This window comes from Pinus tabuliformis, chromosome 4_2 (assembly GCF_031772625.1).
Source record: "Pinus tabuliformis cultivar Carrire ecotype Pingquan chromosome 4_2, CPIR1, whole genome shotgun sequence".
NCBI lineage: Eukaryota > Viridiplantae > Streptophyta > Pinopsida > Pinales > Pinaceae > Pinus > Pinus tabuliformis.
Window position 1 is genome coordinate 715,337,274 of NC_142304.1, and position 23,700 is coordinate 715,360,973.

General features: G+C 30.9%; 1 protein-coding gene across 1 annotated transcript; it reads left to right on the plus strand.

The window, feature by feature from the left end:
• Positions 1 to 8,946: 8,946 nt before the first annotated feature.
• On the plus strand, positions 8,947 to 13,729 carry LOC149171522 (stem-specific protein TSJT1-like). The gene is made up of 5 exons (XM_089424106.1): positions 8,947 to 9,339; positions 10,392 to 10,632; positions 12,236 to 12,356; positions 12,710 to 12,816; positions 12,935 to 13,729. The coding sequence occupies exons 1-5, from the start codon at positions 9,128 to 9,130 to the stop codon at positions 12,968 to 12,970; spliced, it is 717 nt and encodes a 238-aa protein (XP_089280232.1). The 5' UTR covers positions 8,947 to 9,127; the 3' UTR covers positions 12,971 to 13,729.
• Positions 13,730 to 23,700: the final 9,971 nt, after the last annotated feature.

Consider the following 23,700-nt stretch of genomic DNA (forward strand, 5'->3'; position numbering starts at 1 on the left):
TGTAATGTTTAGCATTTTGACTTGGTCAAAACTAAATAAATAAATAATTATAATTATAATTATCAATAAATTTTAACTGAGCCAAATTAAATTAAAATAAAATAAAATAAATAAATATAAAGATAATTACAATTAATTATAATTAATAATTAAACTAGTGATCTATCTTAACTTCCTATCTACCAAGTACTAAGAAGGATCAAATCTCTCGAAATGTAAACCTCTTTTAGAATGAAAACAAATTTCCTCTTTTCGAATGAAAACAAATTTGATCCCTCTTAGAGCTTCGTAGATCCATAGTATGGATCTAGGCTAGTTTATAAATTGATATATCAAAATTTGTAAACATAATACAATATAATAATGTAGTAAATGTAAAATAATGTATTGAAGAGTTCATATTTTAAATTTTAATGGCTTTATTAATATCTATAAAACTCTTTGAAAACAATAAAAACCTAAACAAAATAATATTATAAAATCTTATTTACAATACTAATAATAATAAAAATATCACTCTTAAATTGTATATTTAATTATATAATTTTTTGGAGGTTAGAGTGCAACCAACATAATTTAGCCAATTAGAAAAACATAAAAATCATCTGCAAATTGAACCTTAAATCCTATTCCACATATGCCCAAAAAGATTAGAGAAGAAGTTTAGAAGGAGTAAAAAATATGGTGAAAAAGTGAAATAATGTGGTAAAGAGTTTATATTTTAAATTTTAATAGCTCTATTAATATCTATAAAACTCTTTGAAAACATTAATAACCTAAGCATAATAATATTATAAAATCTCATTTATATTAATAATTAAAAAAATAATTTTCTCACTCTTGAATTTTATATTTATATTGATTTATTTTTACAAGTTACCATGCAAAAATCTAGTCAATTATAAGGTTATATAAAAAGACAAAAATGTTTAACCTTAAATTTTCTTCACAAGAACATGCTTCATATATGAGTAACACTACAAAACTAATCATTATTACTTAAAATGGAAACATAGTCATCATTGATTTCAAACTTGATTATGAACCTAGATGGGTGGTCCAAAAAATTTAAATAGCCATTACTTATGATGCATTACTGAAGTTGATCTATTGTGTAAAGTGAAACATACGCACACAAACTAACCCAAGAAACCATTCCACAAATATGTTAAAACCCTAAATCCTATCCAAAATATGCCCAGAGATATAAGAGTAGAAATCTAAAAGGAGAGTAAAAACATAGTGAATAATAAAAATCACTATCGAACTTTTGTCTGTGCAATCCTTTCCTCCTGATGAACCTGCAAACTTTGTCCATTATATGTATCCTTTAGAGCTTGACTACGCGTTGTTTCTGCCTCTAATTAATGTTGATGCTTTAATTGTTTCTGCCTCTAACTAGTGTTGTTTTTTTAAACCTAATTTATAGTGATTTAACCCTAATTTATATGTATCCTTTTGAGCTTGAATACCCGTATTGTTTTTGTCTCTAAACAATGTTGATGCTTTAAACCTAATTTATAGTGCTTTAACCCATAGAAACCTTATATATATATATATATATATAAAGGGACAAATAAGAAGTTTATATTAAAAGAAAAATCTAGATTTGAAACTAAAACCCTTAATAGTTCATCCATTATCACAATAATTCTACTTTCAAATGCCCAATACATAGGTAGGTTATGCTTATAACATTTCTGGCATATAATTATAAATAATTGCCCACTGTATACTCTATAGGAGATTCCTAGTTATAGACAAAATTTGCATAACATAACAGGCTTAAAGTAGAAAAAAAGGCTATCCAAAAGCTAGCCTCCGAGGTAGACACATCTTCATAATTGGGGCACATAGATCAATGTTGGTTCGCTTGAGCTTGAACCTTCTTTCATCTTTTAAGTATTGCATCGTCGCCACATTCGACGTTTATTGGAGCTAGTTGTAGTCTCCAACAAATAGGTCCTCCATAGTTCCTCCGTCATCTTTACCATTTGTAGTGGCATGTACCACTTCATTTCTTAATTTACTATGCAAATAATTAAGGAAAGAAAAGGCTCACAATCAAATTAAAAAATGTTATGTATATGCTTTAACTTTAAGAAATAGATATAAATCATATTATTTTTTTATGTATATTAAACTGTATTAATTTTATAAATTATAAAATAATATATTAAGAAATATATTATTATGTTTGTGTTGGTGTTTTAAATAATTATGATGCTTTAATTCTAATACGTGATTAGACATGATATATACTAAAAGTTATATATGTTAAATTAGATTAAAGATAAGATAATTGTAAATTATATAATCTTATATTAAAAATATTAAATTAAGAATATTATAATTTTAACTCATTTAGAAAGATGATAAAAATATTGATATGCATATTTTTTTTATTTTCTTACATTCCACCTACACATCTCACTTATATTGTTCTTTAGAGCTCTTCTCAATGCAATCAATAAACATAGTGATGTTTTATAATGCTTTTATTTGAAACTAATCAAATAATGAAATGAAAATGAAATGATATTTTAACGTCTACAAGACTAAAAATAGTCTATGGACCATTCCCATAACTTTCTTTGATGTCTTTGGAATATATATATATATATATAATTTTTATTTATAAAAGAGATGTGTTAAGTTGAGATTGAGCATGAAAAGATTACACATTTCCTTTAAAAAATACTCTTAACTACCCAACAAAAATTACTTAAGTAAATTAATCAACAAACCGTATATAAAAACATTACACAGGATTTAAAAATAAATAAATAAATCAAGGCCATATAAAATTTATTACTAAAGAAATTAATATAGAGATAAAATTATGATTAAAGAGATAATTTTTTTTTAATGGCTAATTAAATTTATATAACAAAATAAATGTGAGGATGATTAGAATACATAGGGAAGATTGAAAGATCGTTGAATTATATGTTAACTTTCATCTTAATGAAGTTAAGATGATTCGGCAAATTGAAATAATTTTTAATAATAAATTATAGATAACAAATAATCAATCTTTTTTTTTTTTTCTCAATTATGTTAATCATAATATATTAAATAAAATAAAATAAATGGAATAATAATGTTTTTTGAATTAATTACATCATTAGGATTTGGTTCATATTTTGAATTAAATAATCAAATCTTAATAATGTGATTAATGAAAAACATTATTATTCAACAATATAAATCACAAAAATCTAAAATCTAATATAAAAATTAATTATCAAAATCCTAATGATGTAATTAATCTGAAAAAAAAAAAAAAAACATTATTATTCAACAATATAAATCACAAAAATCTAAAATCTAACATAAAAATTAATTATCATTTTAAATACATCATCAATTTTTTTATAAATATCACACCAATCTAAATCTACCCTAAAAATTAATTATCATTTTAAATACATAATCAAGATTTTTTTTAAATATCACACCAAACCAAATGTGATGATAAACATTGATCACACAAAATATCAACCATGTAACTTCTTTAAATTATGATGAGCTTTTAATGCCACATACCCAACTTTAGTTAAGGTAACATAATCTTAAAAAAGATTCACTAAAAATATAAAATTATTGATTACAATGTTACTTTACCATGATAAGTACCTATGCTAATCTAGCATAAAGAAAAGAAAAGTACTTAAATTTACAAATATCTACACATAAGTGTCCCATCTTTGTAATTTCATAGGGTATTTCTAATTCACTTTGAAAAAGAAGGAATGTGATACTTTTTTCTTATCTTTAACTGACAAAACTCCCTGCCAATTGTTGCTCTAAGTGGAATGACTTTAAAAAAGTGGAGAAATAACCAAAGGAGGTCAATTTTCCAATCCCAAAGATCCAATCCAATGGCGGTGGTTAATATTCATTGAGAAATATCTAAACACATTCTCTAAGTCTTATAAGTCCACACGGGCCATGGGGAGGGGTCACCGACTTCAAAATTGTGATGTTGCACGAGGAAGCCCTTAGGGGCAACCACGTTCCCATGTGAAGTCCTATCATGGTTGAATCCATTTCTACATCATCTCGCCCGGTCTCAAGATTTTAAAAGTATAATAATCTATAAAGTTTTAAACTAGAATATGTTATAATATACTTTGTTAAAGTGATTTTAACTTTAATATAAATTATTATATATGTATTTATGTTATTGTGTTTAGTTTAGGATTGTTATTTATAAAATATGAAATGATATTTAAATGAAATTAATTTTTAAATTGGTTGTATATTAATATAATTTTAAAAATAAATGCATGGTTAATATTTTATTATTATACGTATTTTGAATTATTTTATACATATAATAATTATAAAATAAAATTTACTTTTAAAATATTATTTGTATTATTATTTGTGTTTTTTTTGTATTTTTTTAAGTTTGGTAAGATTATATCTTTATCATGTCTAATTTCTCACCTCTATCAGGGATAGCATAAGATTGAGACTTCATTTCCATGGTCATTGTCAAATGAGCTACTCCAAGTAGACTTTTTAATTAATTTTTAAAATTAAGGTATTTGTTAATTATTTTTTAAATTTAAAGGTATTTTTTAATTAATTTTTAAAAATAGAAGTAAAAGTCTTTAAATTGATATTTAGTTTTTCCTTTTCCTTTTAATATTTTTAACAAAAGCTTTATTGATTTAGGAGTTGTTTTTAGTCTATAAGTTTCTAAGTTTCGAAGTTTTGAGTAATTGGTTTTATTGACTTTTACAATTTCAAAGTTGTTGGAACGTTATTTTTGGCCTTAGGGTTGCTTCTCCATTACTTTGATCCACTACAATACTCCCCCACTCTGGTATTAACATTAATTCTAATTTGGTAGTCAAATTGGTTAATGTCGCAACATTTTCTTCAGTAATATCATCATTACTCCCCATTTTTTTTATCTTCTCCAATACTAAACATCACCCTTAATGCTATCCCCTTGTTCATATCCCTTCTAATACTCATCCGCTCTAATACTAACCTTGTTTCTTATTTGGTTGTAAAGATAGATATCACAATTTCCTATTTATTACTACCATCATTACCCCTTTACTACAATGCTAGCATCACTCTAACACCCTCTCTGAAACTTAATTGGTATCCACTCTAAATGTTGGTGCAACATCCTCGACTAACATCTTTACTCTTTTTGTTCTTCTTTGGTATTCCCTTATTCTAGTATTAACATTGATCATCTCAATTTTGTTGTCAATTTAGAGGTCGACACAACATCCTTTCTAAAACTTACCAATTGGTTTGCATATGATTAGTCCCCATCAAGTCTCAAGTTCAAGTCACATGGGGAGGGGTTAAGGGTGTGAGCCAATTATGGGGGTTATACGTCCCATGGTGACAACATCCCACTATTGGGTAAAATGTTATTTCATCCAACATGTGAGCTACAACCTAATAATGGGAGGAAAAAAAAACCAACATCCTCTCCAATACTAAGATTGCTATGTTCTTTAATCCAACATGTAAATTACAACTTAATAATGGAAGAAGAAAAAAGAACATCTTTTTTTGTTACTAACAATACTACTTCTTCACTCATGTAACATTGTCCTCTCCCCTCTCTCATACTACTATAATTTCCCTCACATTAGTTGCTCCCTCACATCTTTTCAGGAACTTCCTCCCTCCAATTGGTTGCCTATTCAAAATTTGACACAACATCCTCTTTATTAGTTTAATCACTTATTTAGTTATTATCACTCTTTAGACAACTCACTCTTATGTTTTAAAAAGTTATTTTTAATGTTCATGTAATAGCTTTATCTTCTTTGATTCAATGTGATTTAATGTCATAATTTATTAAATTTTTTAATCTAAAATACATATATATTAAATATAATCTCATCAATAAAATTATGTTTTTTCTATGAAAAAAAACAAAACACCAAATCAACCAACCACCACAAAAATATCCATCACTCACTTTCATACTAACATCACTTGCTCACTTCAAAATATTCCATTTATCATGTTATTATCAAATATTTTAGTTGAATATTAATATTCCTTTAATCCAACAATATTTCTACATCAACGTTCGCTAATTTTTCACTTTAATATAAGCATCATTATTCATTAGCACTTTATCTTGTGAAATTCAGTAAATGATATTAACCTTTAAATATTTAAATAAATTCTAGAATCAAAATTAACTTAAGTTTACCCTTTATTGAAATTATAGATTTACATTCTATTAAAATTTTTTAGCTAAAAATCACGTACCAGTAGGTGAATGCTATTTTCAACCCTATAACATTATAAATGCGACTAACAAGTGAGGGAAATAACCCTCACACTCCATCCATTTGTTCATGTGCGACCTCTCTCTCCACACTCCATCCATTTGTTCATGTGCGCCCTCTCTCCACACTCCATCCATTTGTTCATGTGCTGTGGAGAGAGAACCCAGCGCTATTTCCCTCAGGATTGAAAATAGGAATCGCCCTTAACAGCATGCCCCGTATACGACGCTCTAGATAATCCATACTCCAATACTAAGCGTTGTTCCGTCACGTCAATCATTCAATACAAGCACCACGCTCTGGCCACATTAGCTATATCATTAAAAGTGTCGACATCCTGCCCCATTCTCAATACCCATGAGTCATCTCTGGCATAAAATGTCATCTCTGTGATATAAATTATATTTTCCATCTCACAGAATGACGACATGGAACAACTTCACGTGACTACTGACAGCGATCATTATCCATTTTGTACAATCCCTTTGAAATTAAAGGCGGATAATTTCTCAACTTGCCTACGACTTTAATGTATAATTTGATACTAACGACAAAATGTTTAGATCGAATAATGCAAAATCGACCATCCACGTCGCGCCCAAATCGCGAATAAAATATGAACCTCGGGCTCTGGAAGGCACCGCTCACCATTCGATTCCAATCGCCTTGCTACGTAGGGGTGCGTGTCTCCATCTCAGAGATTCCAACCCACCAACTTGCATCAATTCTCTCGGTGAAAAAAATTGAGCTGATAAATTTGAAAATACAGCACTGTTGAAAGATCCATAGCTGTGTTGGAACCGACATTCACGATCAGACCGATATGAGCCCTGTACAGTTTGATGTGATGTGATGTGGGGTGGGGTGGTCCAATTTGAACACCAATAACTGAGTTTTGGCCATTGTGTGATGTGAGGTGGGAGCTGCAATTTGAGTGGTCCAATTTGAACGCCAGTAATTGAGTTTTGGCTATTTCAATTTTGTTCATTCCATTATGATAGGAAAACGTTAATAAATTTGACTCTACATTTGGAGTCAAGTATTCTTCCTCATGAGGATAATGATAAGAAATTTGATCAAAATAATATGAAAAAGTAAATAAATTTGACTCTACATGTGGAGTTAGGTATTCTTCATTATCAGGATAATGATAAGAAATTGGATCAAATTTTGTTAAATGGGTGAGAGATACATGATGAGAAATTTGATTGAATTTTTTTGGTTTTTGTTTGTTTTGTTTGTTTTGTTTTAGATATATAGGTGAGATGTATTATGATGAGAAATTCGATAGATATTACGAAAAAAAATTTGATCGAGCATTTTTTGGATAAATAGGTAAGAGATATAAATATCATAATGAGAAATCTGATCCACAGATTTTTGTAAATCCACGTTAAAGTTGTTAAATTTCAAGAGTTTGGGTGCTCTAGAAGTTTTTGATGGCGCTGAATTCTTCCACTTATCTGATGAGAAATACCAAAAACATGTCAAAAATAAAAAAAATATTAAGTCAAAATAACATAAGCATCCCTACACAATTTTAATAAAGCCAAATCATATTTCTTTTTAGATATAGTAAGCCCAAAAGAGGTTTCAAGCATATATCTTTTAACTAATTTTTCTCACCAAACTCAGATTCAAATAACACGTTATGATGGACCAATAAAAATCAAATCAAAGTTATTCACATTACATCAGCCTAATTACATGTGGGATAAAAGAGGGATTTATCTGGTTAAATGTTGGATAGAAAAGGAATAGCCTAATTAGCACCTTGGAAAACTATTTTAAAATGAGGGGAGGTGAGTCCCTTTTTAGAAGCTATATATTAACCTAGATTCACAATTTTTTACATATATACAGAAGTGAGATCTCTGACATGTGTCGAGGCTCGAACCCGCGTGGGAAGCTATTAACGGCAGTCCCATTCCAATAACGCCCATGTGCAAAACCTTGGAAAACTAGTGGGCTACTTGATTTTTGCCAATTAGACAACCGAAAATTAAGATTCTAAGAAAACCCAACTAGATTTAAGACAGAATTGATTGAAAAAAATCAGCTCTGTGGAAAACCCCCTAGGCTACTTGATAGAAAACCCAACTAGATTTAAGACAAAATTAATTGAAAAAAATCAACTACATGAAAAACCCCTTTAGACTACTCGATTTCTTCAAATTAAACAATTGAAAATTAAGATTTTAAAAATTCGCAACCAAATTTAAAACAAATTAATTAAAAAAATATAAAAAAAAACAAAAATATGAAACAATTAAGCTATTCTAATTAAAAGATAATTATATATCTCATAAAACAAAATTATAAATTAAATTGAACTTGAAAATTTAAAAATCACATAAAATCACTTTTTTATCCCACAAATAACTCTCACCTTCAACCTTCCCCATAAATTTTAAAACTTTACCATTTTCCAAATTCCAATCTCATCCGATAATGCTAATATGTTCGAGATAAGGGAAATGGACTAAATTCGACATTAGCGTATGGCCAAATTGGAAAAACGTTCTTGACCCTTGATCCCAAATCGATGATTCATTACCCGTAGCCCCACTACTTGGTCCTTCGTTTCTCTGTCAGTCTTTGTGTCATATCCAAACTCAATTCATTCTCATCCATATCCAATTATTTATAGATAAAGGCCCCAGCGATCCACAGGATTCAAGGCCTTAAGCTTTTTGTATTTATATTGTGTGTGTTGGGATTCTTGTATCACTTGGTATCAATGTTTATAGGTTTCCCCTGTCCGGACTGTATATAGAAGTTTTATTATTATAGATCTGTTCTAAAATCTGTTGTGTATATAGCAATTCTTCCAGAAATACAAGATGTTGGCCATATTTAAGAGTACTGTAGCCTATGGACCAGAGGAGCTCAGATCTCCTACCGGGGAGATCAGTATGAGCCCTGATCTCAAGAAGAGTTCTTCGGCTTTGCTGAGCTCTTTCCTAGATGCCTTGCCACAGTCGATTTCTGTAACGATGGAGGAAATAGCAACCATGGCATTCACTCACAGTAATCAATCATTGCTGCGACCGAGGTAATTTTGCATATTTCTGTTTACTTCTTTATTACAGTATGACCTACTGGAGGTAAAGGTTGAATTTGATCTGGTAGGTGTTATGTTTTTTTTTCAATTGAAAAAATTGGGTTTGGAGGAGTTTTCAGGCCTACATAATTTTTGTTTAAGATTAAATCACAAGATTTGTAAGACCAAACTTTCCAATCTAATCATTAAACCACATCTATAAAATTAAGTTATTACAATACTTATCAAAAATAACAAATAATTAACTAATTTCAAAAAATTATTGAACTGAACTCGCTTTCAAAAATACAACAGTGTCAATAATTGACTCCACAAAATACTTTACATTACAGCTAATATTATTGCATAGATCAAGCTAACATTACTCCATAGATCTGGTGTGTAACACAGTATTTGAAGGGCATCAAAGTTCCTCATGTGATTAATGGGTATTTGAACTTTACTCCATACATCTGGTGTGTAACACAGTAATGAAGGGCATCAAAGTTCTTCATGTGATTAGTGGGAATTTGAACATAAATAGAGAGGATAGTACTTTAGAAAACCCCAAAAGTAACTCTTAAATATTTTACATTACTTAAAAGTTAATATTACTTTATAGATCAAGTATTAACACAGTAAAAGAAAAATTAATATTACTCCATAGATCTGGTGTGTAACACAGTAATGAATTAGGTATTAGAATTTAAGTTTATATTATTTCTTATTTTGGCTCATGGAACTGTTTATTAGTGAAGTTCTCATAAAATGGTGAAAGAAGAACCCTGCATAGAAAAGTCTTGGATTTGGTGGGAAGAGTTGTCAACTGAAATCAGCAGCCTCCATATTCCTTGTGGGGCTGACAGTCCCTGCTTTGACAATGCATCAACTCTCTGCTTAAGAGTATAGTTTGATAAAAAAAAAATGAATTTGTATCTCAAAAAATTATTAATTTGATTTAGTGGGCTTCAACCAGCTACCCTGAAAACTATTCCTACACCAATAGAATTGGTATAATTTATATGTAACATAGTAATGAATTAATATAATGATTCCTGTTGCAGGTCGTTTGCTGTTAAGGACGATTGCTTCTGCCTGTTCGAAGGCACCCTGGAGAATCTGACGAGTTTAAAGCAGCAATACGGGCTTTCAAAATCTGTAGACGAGGTTGTGTTGGTCATAGAAGCCTACAAGGCCTTCAGAGACCGTGCGCCTTATCCTGCGAGTCAGATGGTTGGACACCTGGAGGGGCAGTTTGCCTTTGTGCTATTTGACAGATGCACGAAAACTGTATTTGCTGCTACTGTAAGTAGTATACCCACACTCGAAATGTTTTCGACCACTTTTTGTATTTGCTGCTACTGTAAGTAGTATACCCACACTCGAAATGTTTTCGACCACTTTTTGTTCATTTAATAATGGTTGTTTCTTAAAAAAATACAAATATTAAAAAAAATTGAAAATGAATAATTTCTTGCGAGAAGAAGTTGAAAATATTAATAATTTTTAATATGAAATATGAATAAAATATTTATTTTTTTTTAATTAAAATTAGTAATAAATATTTAATAATAATGTTTTTGTTATAAAAATGAATATGATATTTGGATTCAAGTTTCTGTGATTTATATCATAATGTATAAAGAGTTTTTTGTTGTTGGAAGAAGTTACATTGAAGATTTGGGTCGTTTGGTTCAAAACAAGTCCACCCAAATCTTCAATATGACTTTTCTCGAAAAAATTCTTTATACATAATGAATATGTTGTAAAGTAATTAGAAGTAAAAAAAATGTATGAGTAAATCTTATATTTTGATTATTGATAAAATATTTTAATACATATATTTAAAAATATGTTAATAATAAAAAACTATTTTAAATTTTGTTATAAAATTTCTAAATATACATATGATATAAAATATTTTAATGTCAATTTTCATCTTTTAAGCTCATATTAAATCTATACTTAAAATAAATCTATATTAATAATTAAAATATTTTATTTATATATTTTTGATAAATTATTATTTTTAATTTAATTTAAAAATAATTTTTTAAATAATCTTTTTACTAAAATTAAATTCCTGACAAATTCTTTAAAATATTACTTATCATTCACTATAAAATCTGACCCAATTTATTCTTTAAAAACCATAATTCAGTTTTTCCAGACCATCCTCAAGACAAATGGTCTTCTTTTCTTTGCACATCCTCACATGCATCAACATCCACTTATCGTCATTGTGAGAAAAAGATTTCCCACTTTAATTATGTGGTGATGTTACCCAGGTTCTTTTTACCAAATGGGGTTTGAACCATTTTCCTAATCATGAGAAGGCATTTAAAGACATATTGGATAAGGGGAGTTAAAGACAAATGGGATGAGGGGGACTAAAGACAATATTAAAGTTGTGATTGGTTTTTTAAAGTATTGTATATCTTTGTATTTTGGAATATTTTAGAAATTTATATTTATATAAATAAAATTAAAATAATTATTTAATTTTGTTTATATATATTAAATTAAGATTTTTTTTTTTAGAAATTATATAGGAAATTTTTTTTGGCCGATGCATTTAGAACCAACAAGTGTGGTTGTGTGGTTCATCATCCAGATCAAATGATGAATCACACTTGTTGGTTTGAAATGCATTGGCTAAAAATTTCTTTTATGTAATTTCTACTAAAAATCTTTTCTTAATTCATTATGGATCACAAAAATTTGAATTCAAAAAATACATTAAATTTTTAAAATATTTCAAAATCTACACTACAAAGGAATTAAATAAACTAAATAAACAATCTACAAAGTGGACTTCTCCACCCCTCATAAATCCAGTTTGCTTCCAGATAAAACTTGAAACTTTATTGACTTAGTCTAATTGTTTAATTGATCTGGATGCACTCAGGATTCGAATGGGAAAATTCCACTCTACTGGGGCATCACAGCTGATGGCTGTCTTTCGTTTTCAGACGATGCAGGACTGTTAAAGGCAGCATGTGGGAAGTCGTTGGCATCGTTCCCTCAAGGTATATTTCTCTCTCTATATATATGGATGAAGGAAAACAATTGGGTTAATCTAACAACCAGAGTTGCAAAATCCCTTATTTCTCCACTATTTTATTTTTTGAAGTTTTTGGGTTTTTTTTGTTTGCCAATCGTTTTCCAATTTGCCAATTTTCACATGCCTAGAACAGTCAGATCAGATCAGTTACCATTGAACTACAAATAAAATTGCAAATACTTAAAAGACTGTTTAATTATGGACGAAATTTAATTCTGAAATGAGAACTGATCAGATAGATCTTAATACTTTACAGTATGTCTGACTAGAAAGTGCTCTCACTGCTGGTCAATTTCTCAATTTCTTGTGTGGTGGCAGGTTGCTTTTACTCCAGTGCTTTGGGGCTGCGAAGCTATGAATACCCCAAGAACAAAGTGATGGGTGTTCCAATTTTGGATGGTGAAATGTATGGCACAACCTTTAAGGTTGACCTAAGCTGCCCATGTCCACTGCAATTTCTTTTTAGTAGCTGGGCAAAAAATTGTTTAGAAACAATCTGCTTTGTCAGTTATGATTTTTATGTTCTGATATTGGATTTTGCAGGTTGAGCATGAAAACTTCTCTACTTCCATGGTCTGAAACTGTACTGGTGGAGAAGCAGCATGTTGTTCGCTAGCTGAAGGAACTACATCAAATTTCAGCTTGGGGATTGCAGATTGTACATGAGGGGGCTTTGTTTGCAATTCTGTTTTGGAAGATTAGCATAATTTGCATTACTTTAAGTCATAGGAAGATGCAGAGGATTTAGAAATGAAGCTTGCAACCAATTATATTGAATGGGTTGCTTGAAAGAAGTTTAGCTTTGTACAGGATGCTTGCTTAATTATCGCTTGCCACTATGGCCTTAGTTTAAGGGTATTGAGTCTTAAATGCCCAACTTTTGGATTGTAACATAGAAGCACATAGGTGTTTGAAGCAGATTATATTGAATGGGTTGCTTGAAAGAAGTATAGCTTTGTATAGGATGCTTACTTAATTATCGCTTGCCACTATGGCCTTAGTGTAAGGGTATTGAGTCTTAAATGCCCAACTTTTGGATTGTAACATAGAAGCACATAGGTGTTTGAAGCAGATTATATTGAATGGGTTGCTTGAAAGAAGTATAGCTTTGTATAGGATGCTTACTTAATTATTGCTTGCCACTATGGCCTTAGCGTAAGGGTATTGAGTCTTAAATGCCCAACTTTTGGGTTGTAACATAGAAGCACATAGGTGTTTGAAGCAGGTTATTGAATATATTCATTTGCAGCATATAGAACATATTCACTTGTTTGTAGTATGGTTCAAAATTTCAGAGTTCAAATACAGTTATCTACTTTTCTCTTTTATTTCTACATTTATGGACATTAATTAATATTAGAATCTTGTGACATAGTTGATGGTAGAATTTGGTGGGACACTTGCATAATTTAAGGGATCCGAAAAAGAAATTGGAATGGAAATGTCATTCGATCGGTGCACTGTCATCGTGGGCACTCTGGTGTATGTATATTGAATGTTCTTTTGAGAGTTTTAAGACGATACAAAATAGAGATACCCATGAAATATTAAAAATAGATATTTCTAACTTTTTTTTTTCAATTTAGGGTTATAATTACTAAGTGAAACAGAGTTATTAAATATGACATGAATTTAATTTTATATCAATTTTAAGTGGTGTAATGTTATTGTTTGGAGTAATTTTAATTATATTTTGAATGTTGATAGTATAAAATAAGTGTTGTAGGGCAGTTTATTTTTTATCATTCAAGTTAGAAATTATAATAAAAAAATTTGCATAAAAAATTATAATTTATGTTGGTTGATGTTAAATTAATTGTGGTCAATACACAAATCAAATCTTAAAGTCTTGCTTTCACAACAACTAATAATTTGACATGTGAAATTGAAAAATTAATCGCTTACTCAAGCACAAGGATTTGCATAAATTTTGGTGGGAAGTAACCACTAGTAAGTCTACACATTAACAATGTTACTACTACATAAGCGGAAAACATAAATCATTGTGGGAAATAACTTGTGGTAAGTATATTTATTTACATTATATTTCATATTCATTATTTATGCAAAAATTTGCTTAAATTATGGTGGGAAGTAACTGATGGTAAATATGTTATTTACTTGAGTATGAGCTATTTTGAAGGATTTTATTTCTGGATTGTGTTCTTGCAAATCTTAAGAATAATCAAATGCTTAAAAAATATTATTTTTTATTAATATAAAAGAAAGATTTATTTTTCAAAGTTAAGCGTTATAAGTTGCATTGTTTAATGCTAAAGTAATAGACATTAAGACACAAATGGTTGTTATATGTAAAATACTAGCACAACCGTATAAATTAAATGATTGGTAAATGTCGATAGGCATCAATCCACAATAATCATCAAAATACTTCATCATACATTTTAAGTTGCTAAAATTATCTCTTAATTATGCCAGTAGGCATTTCTATTTTGGAATTGGGCTTCCATATTTTTTCAAATGTATATATATATATTTAATAATAATAATTTAGATTTCACATTACTTTGATCACCAATTGATCCCTTCTGTATTATGAAGTAAGCACTTTGATACCTATTATGGATTGATATCTATCTGCATTTACCAACCATTTAATTTATATGGTTGTGCTAGTAATTATTATTAATGATAAAAGTAATTAATATATAAGTTAAACAAACATGCATTTTAAAATGATGATTCTTAACCATGGAGATTCACTGTCACTTTATCATGGAGATTCTTAAATCTTTAACTAGGTTTTACTGCCAGCCTAGATCCATCTTAACTCCAGATCTACCAAACCCCAAGAGGGATCAAATCTCTTGAGATACAAACTTCTTTTGGAGCGAAATGAGATTTGATCCCTCAGGGGGCTTGGGAGATCCCGAGTTAAGATGGATCTAGGTTGATTTTATTTTATTTTATTTCTATTTTTAGTTTATGTAATTTGACTAGGTTAAAATGTTTTTTTATTTTATTTTATGTTGATGGAGTCAAAATGTTTACAGGACATTACAACATCTGTGCATACTAGGCTACATAAGAGGCAATTACTTTTAACATTATATTATTTAAACCCATCTGTAAATGTTAACAAATATTTACACTATTAGAAATTAAAATGAAATATTTGTAAAATATTTTGATTTTGAAATGTGTTATGGTTTTTGGGCAAGTGGTATTGATAAACCATGGTGTTGGCCCATAGTATTGTAACAAAGCTTATTTACAAGTTAATAATATTCATGGTAAAATGGGGTGAATATCCATGGTCAATAATCTTGTTACATTGTAAGTATTAAATTTTAATTCAAAAAGTTATCAAATTAAATTAAAATAAAATATTTAAAAGACTATCTATATTTTGATTTGTGTTTTGGTTGTGGACATGTGGAAGTAATGAGTCATGATATTGACCCATGGTATTGTAACAAAGCTTATGTAAAAGTTAATCATATTCATCATAAAATGGGGGTTATCGTAAATATTAAATTTTTTATGTGCTTATTACGCAATCATTATTTTACTTTATATGGTAAAATGAATGGTAATTTATAACATGTGATATGAATATTAATGATTTTCTTTCATCTAAAAAAACTCCGCCACTTTATTATTATCAATTCAATTTCAATGATTTGAATTCAATATTATTTTAATTAAAAATAAAATAAAATAAAATAAAATAAAATAAAACAAAACAATATGAAAATTTATTATTTCCACAACTAATTTCTAAGGCCACAGAGCTCTCGACAATACTATGGCTCATCAATACCACATGCCAAAAAAGCCATAATTCATTTCATGTTATAGTTGTTCATATGACATTTTTTAATTGATAAATTTAATTGAAAGTGCAAAAAATGCATCACTACTTTGGAAATAAATTTCACTTTTGATTTGTGTATACTACTAAGAATATTCTAGAATGTCTATGGAGATTAAATCCCTACCATCAACTCAATAATTATTGATAGATATGACTATCATCATAATTAGGAAATATGTTTATATTATATTATCAACTTATAATTAAATATAACATATAATATAATATTATTTCATTTATATTAATATTTAATTATGGTAAATATTAAAATTAATAATTAGTAAATATAATAAATATTTTATATAATAGTAAAATTATTTGATCATTATTGTGATATATTGAAAGAATTAGCATAATAGAATTAGCAATTATGCTTTGAAATGTACTTGTAAAATGTATTTTTGGGTAGGATTTGCTTCAATTTGCTTCATAATATTAAAAATTATCATTTAATATACATCTTAATTTAAAAAATTAAGAAATAATACAATGTATTATTTATAAATAGTTACTTGTAGTATATAGTTTGTTTTTGATGATTTTTGAAATATTAAATGTTATAACTATATTAAGTAAATATAGAATGGTAAACATATTTAGTGACGATAAATATATAAATTTAAAAATATAAAAATGTTAATTTTAATTTTAATTTATTTATTATGGAGATTAAAAAACTAGCTTACAAAATTCTAATATTAATTTTTTAATTAATATAAAAATTATTTGGCCACCTTTGAATAAAAAAATGTATCAATTACTTACTAATGAGATATCTCACTCAATTATGGAATGCAATAAAAACATAAACAAAATCTGATGTGACCCATGTACTCTTGGATTTTTAATTAATATAAAAATATTTTGCCACATTTGAATAAAGAAATGTATCAATTACTTAATTATGAAATGTCTCACTCAATTATGGAATGCAATAAAAACAAAAACAAAAATAAAAACAAAAACTCATGTGACCCATGTACTCTTGGATTTTTAATTAATATAAAAATTATTTTGCCACATTTGAATAAAGAAATGTATTAATTACTTAATTATGAGACACCTCACTCAATTATGGAATGCAATAAAAATAAAAACAAAATATGATATGACCCGTGTACTCTTGACTCGTTATTTGAGGCATTGGGCAATATCATGTCCAAATTGACAATCAATCCCATGAGACATAAATGCAAATAAAATAAATTGTAAATATAAAAATATTTTTAAAAGTTGCACTGCACTTTGTTAAATTGGAAAATATCCAATGTATAATCCTTGCCTAAGGACGTGGATAATAAGGATATTTCGCTATTGTATAATAAATAACTCCTCTTTAAGACTCTAGTCAATTTTGTTATCTTATATGAGTGTGAAATTTGGGGCTGCATTGTGGAGAAAGAAAGAACAAATCCAAAAGTGTTTTATAACTTATAATCTAAAAATTAAAGGTAATACTCCATATCTTATCCTCCTCATAGAAGTGAATCTTCCCCCCATCAAGAGAATGATTATAACTAGATAACTAATGTATAAGAACAAGATAAACAACATGGAAGACAAGAAACTTCCTAAGATTGCTTCAAACTCTAGTCAAAACCTTTGATGGCTCAAGCAAGGATGGCATAAATATGCTAAGCCTTGGATAAATCATTGGGGAATTAAATGAAGGTGTCACTTTGCAAAATAATGACAATATAAAAAATATTTATTACACTTAAATTGAAGAGAAATTGTGGTGCGATAAAGAATTAGAGGATAAAAGAAACTTAAGATATTATAAGAGGTGATCAACTCTAACCTAGAAGATAAAAAATTTCTCTTTGTTTTGACTAACATAAAGAAGAAAATCAACATTGTTAAAATAAGAAGAAACTCTCATGAGCTCCTTTTCTGTAAATGCAAACTTGAAGGTGATGAGAAATTTTGCAAGTAAAATTTTATGTCTTTTAGGAAACAGATCACTTTGCAAAAGTACATAAAATTAAGGTTTTAAAACTTTGTTAACAACATAAAAACAGAGACAAATATACATATCAGAAACACAAGACAACAAAATAATAAATGAGTTCACTCCTCTTCTGGGCTATATCTCCTGGTCCAACTTCCAATGTTGGGCCTCTTTCATCAATTGCTCAAATTTGTGTTTACATGGATTTACAGTGCTCATAATGTAAAAATTATGTCTCCAATGGCTCCAGAACAGTAAAACACCCCTAGCTGGACTCTTGTTGGGCTCAATTTTTCCAAAAAATGAAGAAGTTATGCTCTAGAGAAGCTTTTTTGCTAACTGCTCTACAAACTGTACTACTATGCTAACTATTCTACGAATTTTGCAACTCCAGGGCGTGTCGAGCTCTAATTTCGCCTGACACCAGTGAGATTCCCACTGGTTCGAATGCAATTTGTTACCACTTTTAAAGGCCTAATAAGGTCTATCGGTGGAAAACTTATGCCACATGAGGTCATGCGCCCTAGGGATGGGGCTAACCGCCCGCCGCCATTGGCATGGCCCTAACTTTTCGGCATATAGTTCTGTGGCGCCATATAACCTGGGGCCATTCCCTAAACTTATGTGCCCGCTTGCCAGGTCTCCATGAAATCCATTGTGGTTACATGGTATGTGCTGAGACTGTGGGTTGGGCTTAACTGCTAGCCTGCTCGACTATTAGCGTTCCGGTCTAATGGTATTATCTGTGGGTTTCGAAACCTTGGGCTAGGGCTAAGCCTAAGCCCTTGGCTCCCTTCTTCCTGCAATCTCATGGGTGGCAAGGTGATCGGGGATTAAGGCTTAGCCCCAACCCCTTCCCCAACATAACTACGCATAAACCTTAAATATAAATTTGATGCCATATGGGTTGAGTAACACCATTAGCGCTGCTGTAGAGCACTATATTGCTGGTTCAGTGGTCTTGTGTTCGATCCTCCTCAGTGGAAGTTTGATGTTAACCAAATTTTTCTCAGTATCGGGGTGCCACGTAGCAGACTGTGATTGATCCACGTGGCACCCAACCATTGGGCCACTTAAAAAATCCAACCACCAATAAAATGTGCCCAAAAATCAACCAATTACATGAGGCCACTTGGAAGCCTTCCATTGGCCCACGAGATGCAGTCAACTTGCCCAATCACCCTGCCTAGTCAGCGTATGGATTGCCTAGTCAACAGTCGTACATCCAACCTACCATTTTTTTACCTGTTTGGAAAAATGATTAAAACACGATATCAGGAGCATATGATATCGGTTTTGAGTGATTCAAGTTGCGTTTGATTCAGCTCGTTGGTTTCGAGCAATTTTGAACACTTTTAATTTTGAGCACTTTAATGATCCCTTGGATCACTCCTCCCCACTAGAAGCTTTTAGACCTCCAAAAGACTATATTCAGTCAAAAAATAGATGAGGGTACAATTCCCTCACCCTTCCAATCTCAAGCCATTTGGCTTTGGTTGGATTTGTACCTTTGAGCCCCATACCAAGGTGCTTCCTGTTCCTTCTTCTTCAAGTTCTTGTTTTTTGTCAAGGATAGGATCTTGCTGCAATTCTTCAATATATCGAGGAGAGAAAACTTCTATTGAAAAAATTTGAACATTATCTCCTTGACCTTCAATCAAAGGAGGCTCATCCAATTTCAAGTTCTCTTCATCTTGAATATTTTCTTTGCTGATGCAAAGCCTTACTTCATCTCCAACTTGAAAACTGTGGTCAACATGATGTTTAACATGTTTAGCCTTATACTTGGCTTGACTCTTCACCAAATGTGATCGCCATTGCCATGCACCATCCTTCTTCAAAGAAAAAACATTAGGTGACCCACAAGACGATGTATTAGAACTAATGTTCCCTTTTTCAAGTAGCTCTTGCATATGTTTCTTGATCCCTGTATTCTCTAGCACTGGCATATTGTTCATAACAATGTTCAAAAGTGATGCATCCTGTTGCAATTGAACTTCATGTTGTTTTCCTCTTTTAGGAGGCAACACATTAGACTCCTGAAACATCTTATCACATGTGTTAACAACTTCAACTAAATCAGATTTTAATCTTGCATCACATTCTTGGAAGGCTTCAGATTCCTCAACATCTTTGTGTTTAATCATTAACAATGTAAAACTCTAACTAAAATTTACAAACCTCTTCATTTTTCCAACATTCACAAGAGACAAATTCAACTTCTTGTGATGTGCTCTAACAATATACTCAATCCCATTTTTAAACAAATGATATTTGTTCTCATGGCGATGAAATATGGCTTTCCTATCATATAAATATGGGCTTCCCAAAACAATCCCGCATATGTCAAGTGGTACTACATCAATTTCTACCTCATCAATAAAATTTGCAGTGATGGAAAATTTAAGTATGCATTTTCTTGTCACTTGCAATTTAGCATTGTCACATACCCAACCCAAAGGATAAGGTTTAAGATGAGGAATGGTTTCCATATTTAGTTTCTTGACCATGTCTTCCGAAATAAGGTTTGTTTGTGATCCACTATCAAACAAAGTATCTACTTCGTTATGTTTTGTGATAACTCTAATATGGAAAATCTCTATTCTTTCTCTTTCATTTTGAGTTTCAATGGGCTTTCTATAAGAACTAGTACTTGTAATAGAATTCTTACCTTTCAATCCCATGGATATGATTTTTGTTTCATCTTTGGAATCAGATCCTAGATCTTGTTGTGTAGTTGCAACAATCTTTTCTTTCTCCTTGTTGTCAAACTTTTAGGGTCTCATATTAGCATGAAGTTTCCAACAATGGTCTTCATCATGGCCTTCTTTTGAACAATGTTTACATATGAGTTTTTCTCCCTCCTTCTTGATTGAATAATTCTTTTTATCCTTTCCTTTGAACTTCCATTTTCCTTTGTCTCCAAACTTAAATGACTTCTCACTCATTTCTTTAGAACATTCTTCCCTCTTGCTTTTAAATGAGTTGCTTGTACACAAACTTCATCTAGTTTTGTTGGGTTAAACATGAGAATTGTGTGTCTCAAATAACTATGTAAACCTCTAATGTATTTGAGTAGGGTGTCTTGAGAGGATAAATATATACCCAAAATTTGGCTCTTTTGTTAAATTCTTGAGTATAGCTTTGCAAATTTTGACCCTTAGCTTGCCTAAAGTTTTGCTAATCCATTATAGATTTTTTCGTGTATGTTAATGGATAAAAATTTCTTCTTATTGCAACAAAAAAATCATTCCAATAGGATAAAACCTTACCACTTTTCTTCATGTCCTCTTGAGTTTTGGTCTCCCACCAAATGAGTGTTGCACTTTCCAACCCAAGAGAAGCAAGCTGAATTTTGGTTTCATCATCCTTGATTCTCTGTATCCTGCAACACACTTCAATTTGACGAACCCAATTATCTAATTTCTCAACTTTTACCTCTCCATCATACATAGGCAATTTAGACTTTATGTCAATCTTTAACAAAGGTGTTTTACCATGTCCCTTTGGAGAATTTGGAGGTGTTTGTGAAAGGATAGAAGTATAAGAAGATGAAGATGAGGATGGAGGTGAAGGTGGTGGCTTGTCACCATACCCTCCATTCGCTTTTGGAGGTTTGTATCCATTTCCTCCATCTCCTTTTAGAGATTTTGAGTTCTCTCCTTGCAACCTTGAGTTCCCATCCTCATAAATAACTTTTACCATTTCATACATTTCAAAGAAATATTTTCTGAAAGTTCTCTCATCTTCAGAAATCCCTTCATGACCTTCTTCATGTACCATGATTGATGAAGCTTGAGATATGTGTGTTCTTCTTGAAACAATTTGAGACCTTGGCTCTACAAGTTCTCCTTCTCCTCTTTTGAGCTTCAACCTTGTAAGCGTCATAAAACATTTGCAAACAAAATCAAACCTTCAAAATAACCTTTGGCTCTGATACCAAACTGATTTGTAAATGCAAACTTGAAGGTGATGGGAAAATTTGCAAGTAAAATTTGATGTCTTTAGGCAATGGATCACTTTGAAAAAGTACATAAAAAATGGTTTTAAAACTTACTTAACAACATAAAAAAAAAGAAAAAAAATATACCATATCAGAAACACGAGATAAAATATGATAAAGGAGTTTGACCCTCTCCTAGGCTACATCTCTTGGTCTAGCTTCCAATGTTGGGCCTCTTTCATTAAGTTCTCAAATTTGTGTTTAAATGGATTTACAGTGCTCAAAATGTAAAAATTATGTCTTCAATGGCTCCATAACAGTGAAAAACCCTTGGCTAGGCTCTTGTTGGGCTCAATTTTGCAAAAAACTGAAAACGTTATGCTCTAGAGAAGTTTTCCTGCTAACTACTCTACAAACTAGACTGCTCTGCTAACTATTTTACGAATTGCACAATTCTAGGGTGCATCGAGCGCCAATTTAACCCGACATCGATGAGATTCCTGCCACTCTTGGTGCAACTTGTTGCCTCTTTTAAATGCCCAATAAGGCCTATCAACGGAAAACTTGGGTCACATGGGTCCATGTGCCCGGGGGCTGGGGCTAAGCGCCCGCCCTTGTCGGCATGGACCCCAACCTTTCGAAATACGATTATGTGGCTCCATATAACTCGGGCTGATCCCCAAACTTCTGCGCCTGCCTGCCAGCTTTCCACATGATCCGCTATGGTTATTGGTGTGCCAAGACGTGGTCCGGGCTTAACTGCTAGCTCCCTCATCTGTTAGCGCTTTGGTTTGGTGGTATTATCTGTGGGTTCCAGAACCTTTGGCTGGGGCTAAGCATGAGCCCTTGGCTCCCTTCTACCTACGGTCTCGTGGGCAGTAAGGTGACCGGGGGTTATGGCTTAGTCCCGACCCCTCCCCCCAACATAATTGCACATAAACCTTAAACAGAAATTCAATGCCATATGGGTTAAGTAACGCCATTGGCACTGCGGTAGAGCATTGTATTGCTGGTTCAGTAGTCTCACATTCGATCCTCCCAGGTGGAAATTCGACCTTAACCAAATTTTTCTCAGTACCGGGGTGCCACATGGCAGCCTGTGATTGGGCCACGTGGCACCCAACCATTGGGCTAGTTAAAAACTCTAACCACCAACCAAATGCGCCAAAAAATTAACCAATCACATGAGGCCACTTGGCATCCTTCCATTCGCTGATGAGGTATAGTCAGCTTTCCCAGTCACCCTGCCCCATTAGCAGTCCTGCATCCAACCTACAAATTTTTTACCTGTTTGAGAAAACGATAAGAATGCAATATTGGGAGCATACAATATCGGTTTTGAGCGATTCAAGTTGCATTGGATTCAGGCCGTCAATATCTACACTTTGGCACTAGTTTTGAGAACTTTTGAATACGTTTAGCTTTGATCACTTTATTAATCCCTTGGATCAACTCCATAATGAAATGGGGTGTTGGATAGTTCCTAAAATGTCACGGAGTAAAAAAAATCATCTCTGTGGCACTAAGAGGATTGAAAATAAAGAGAAATTTCTCTTATAAATTTTTGTATACACCCA

Excerpts from the sequence above, each read along its gene's own strand:
- LOC149171522 (XM_089424106.1), top strand. The coding sequence starts at position 9,128 with ATGTTGGCCATATTTAAGAGTACTGTAGCCTATGGACCAGAGGAGCTC. Across the intron at positions 9,340-10,391 it reads CAATCATTGCTGCGACCGAG|GTCGTTTGCTGTTAAGGACG; the intron begins GTAATTTTGCAT and ends TTCCTGTTGCAG. Across the intron at positions 10,633-12,235 it reads AAACTGTATTTGCTGCTACT|GATTCGAATGGGAAAATTCC; the intron begins GTAAGTAGTATA and ends GGATGCACTCAG.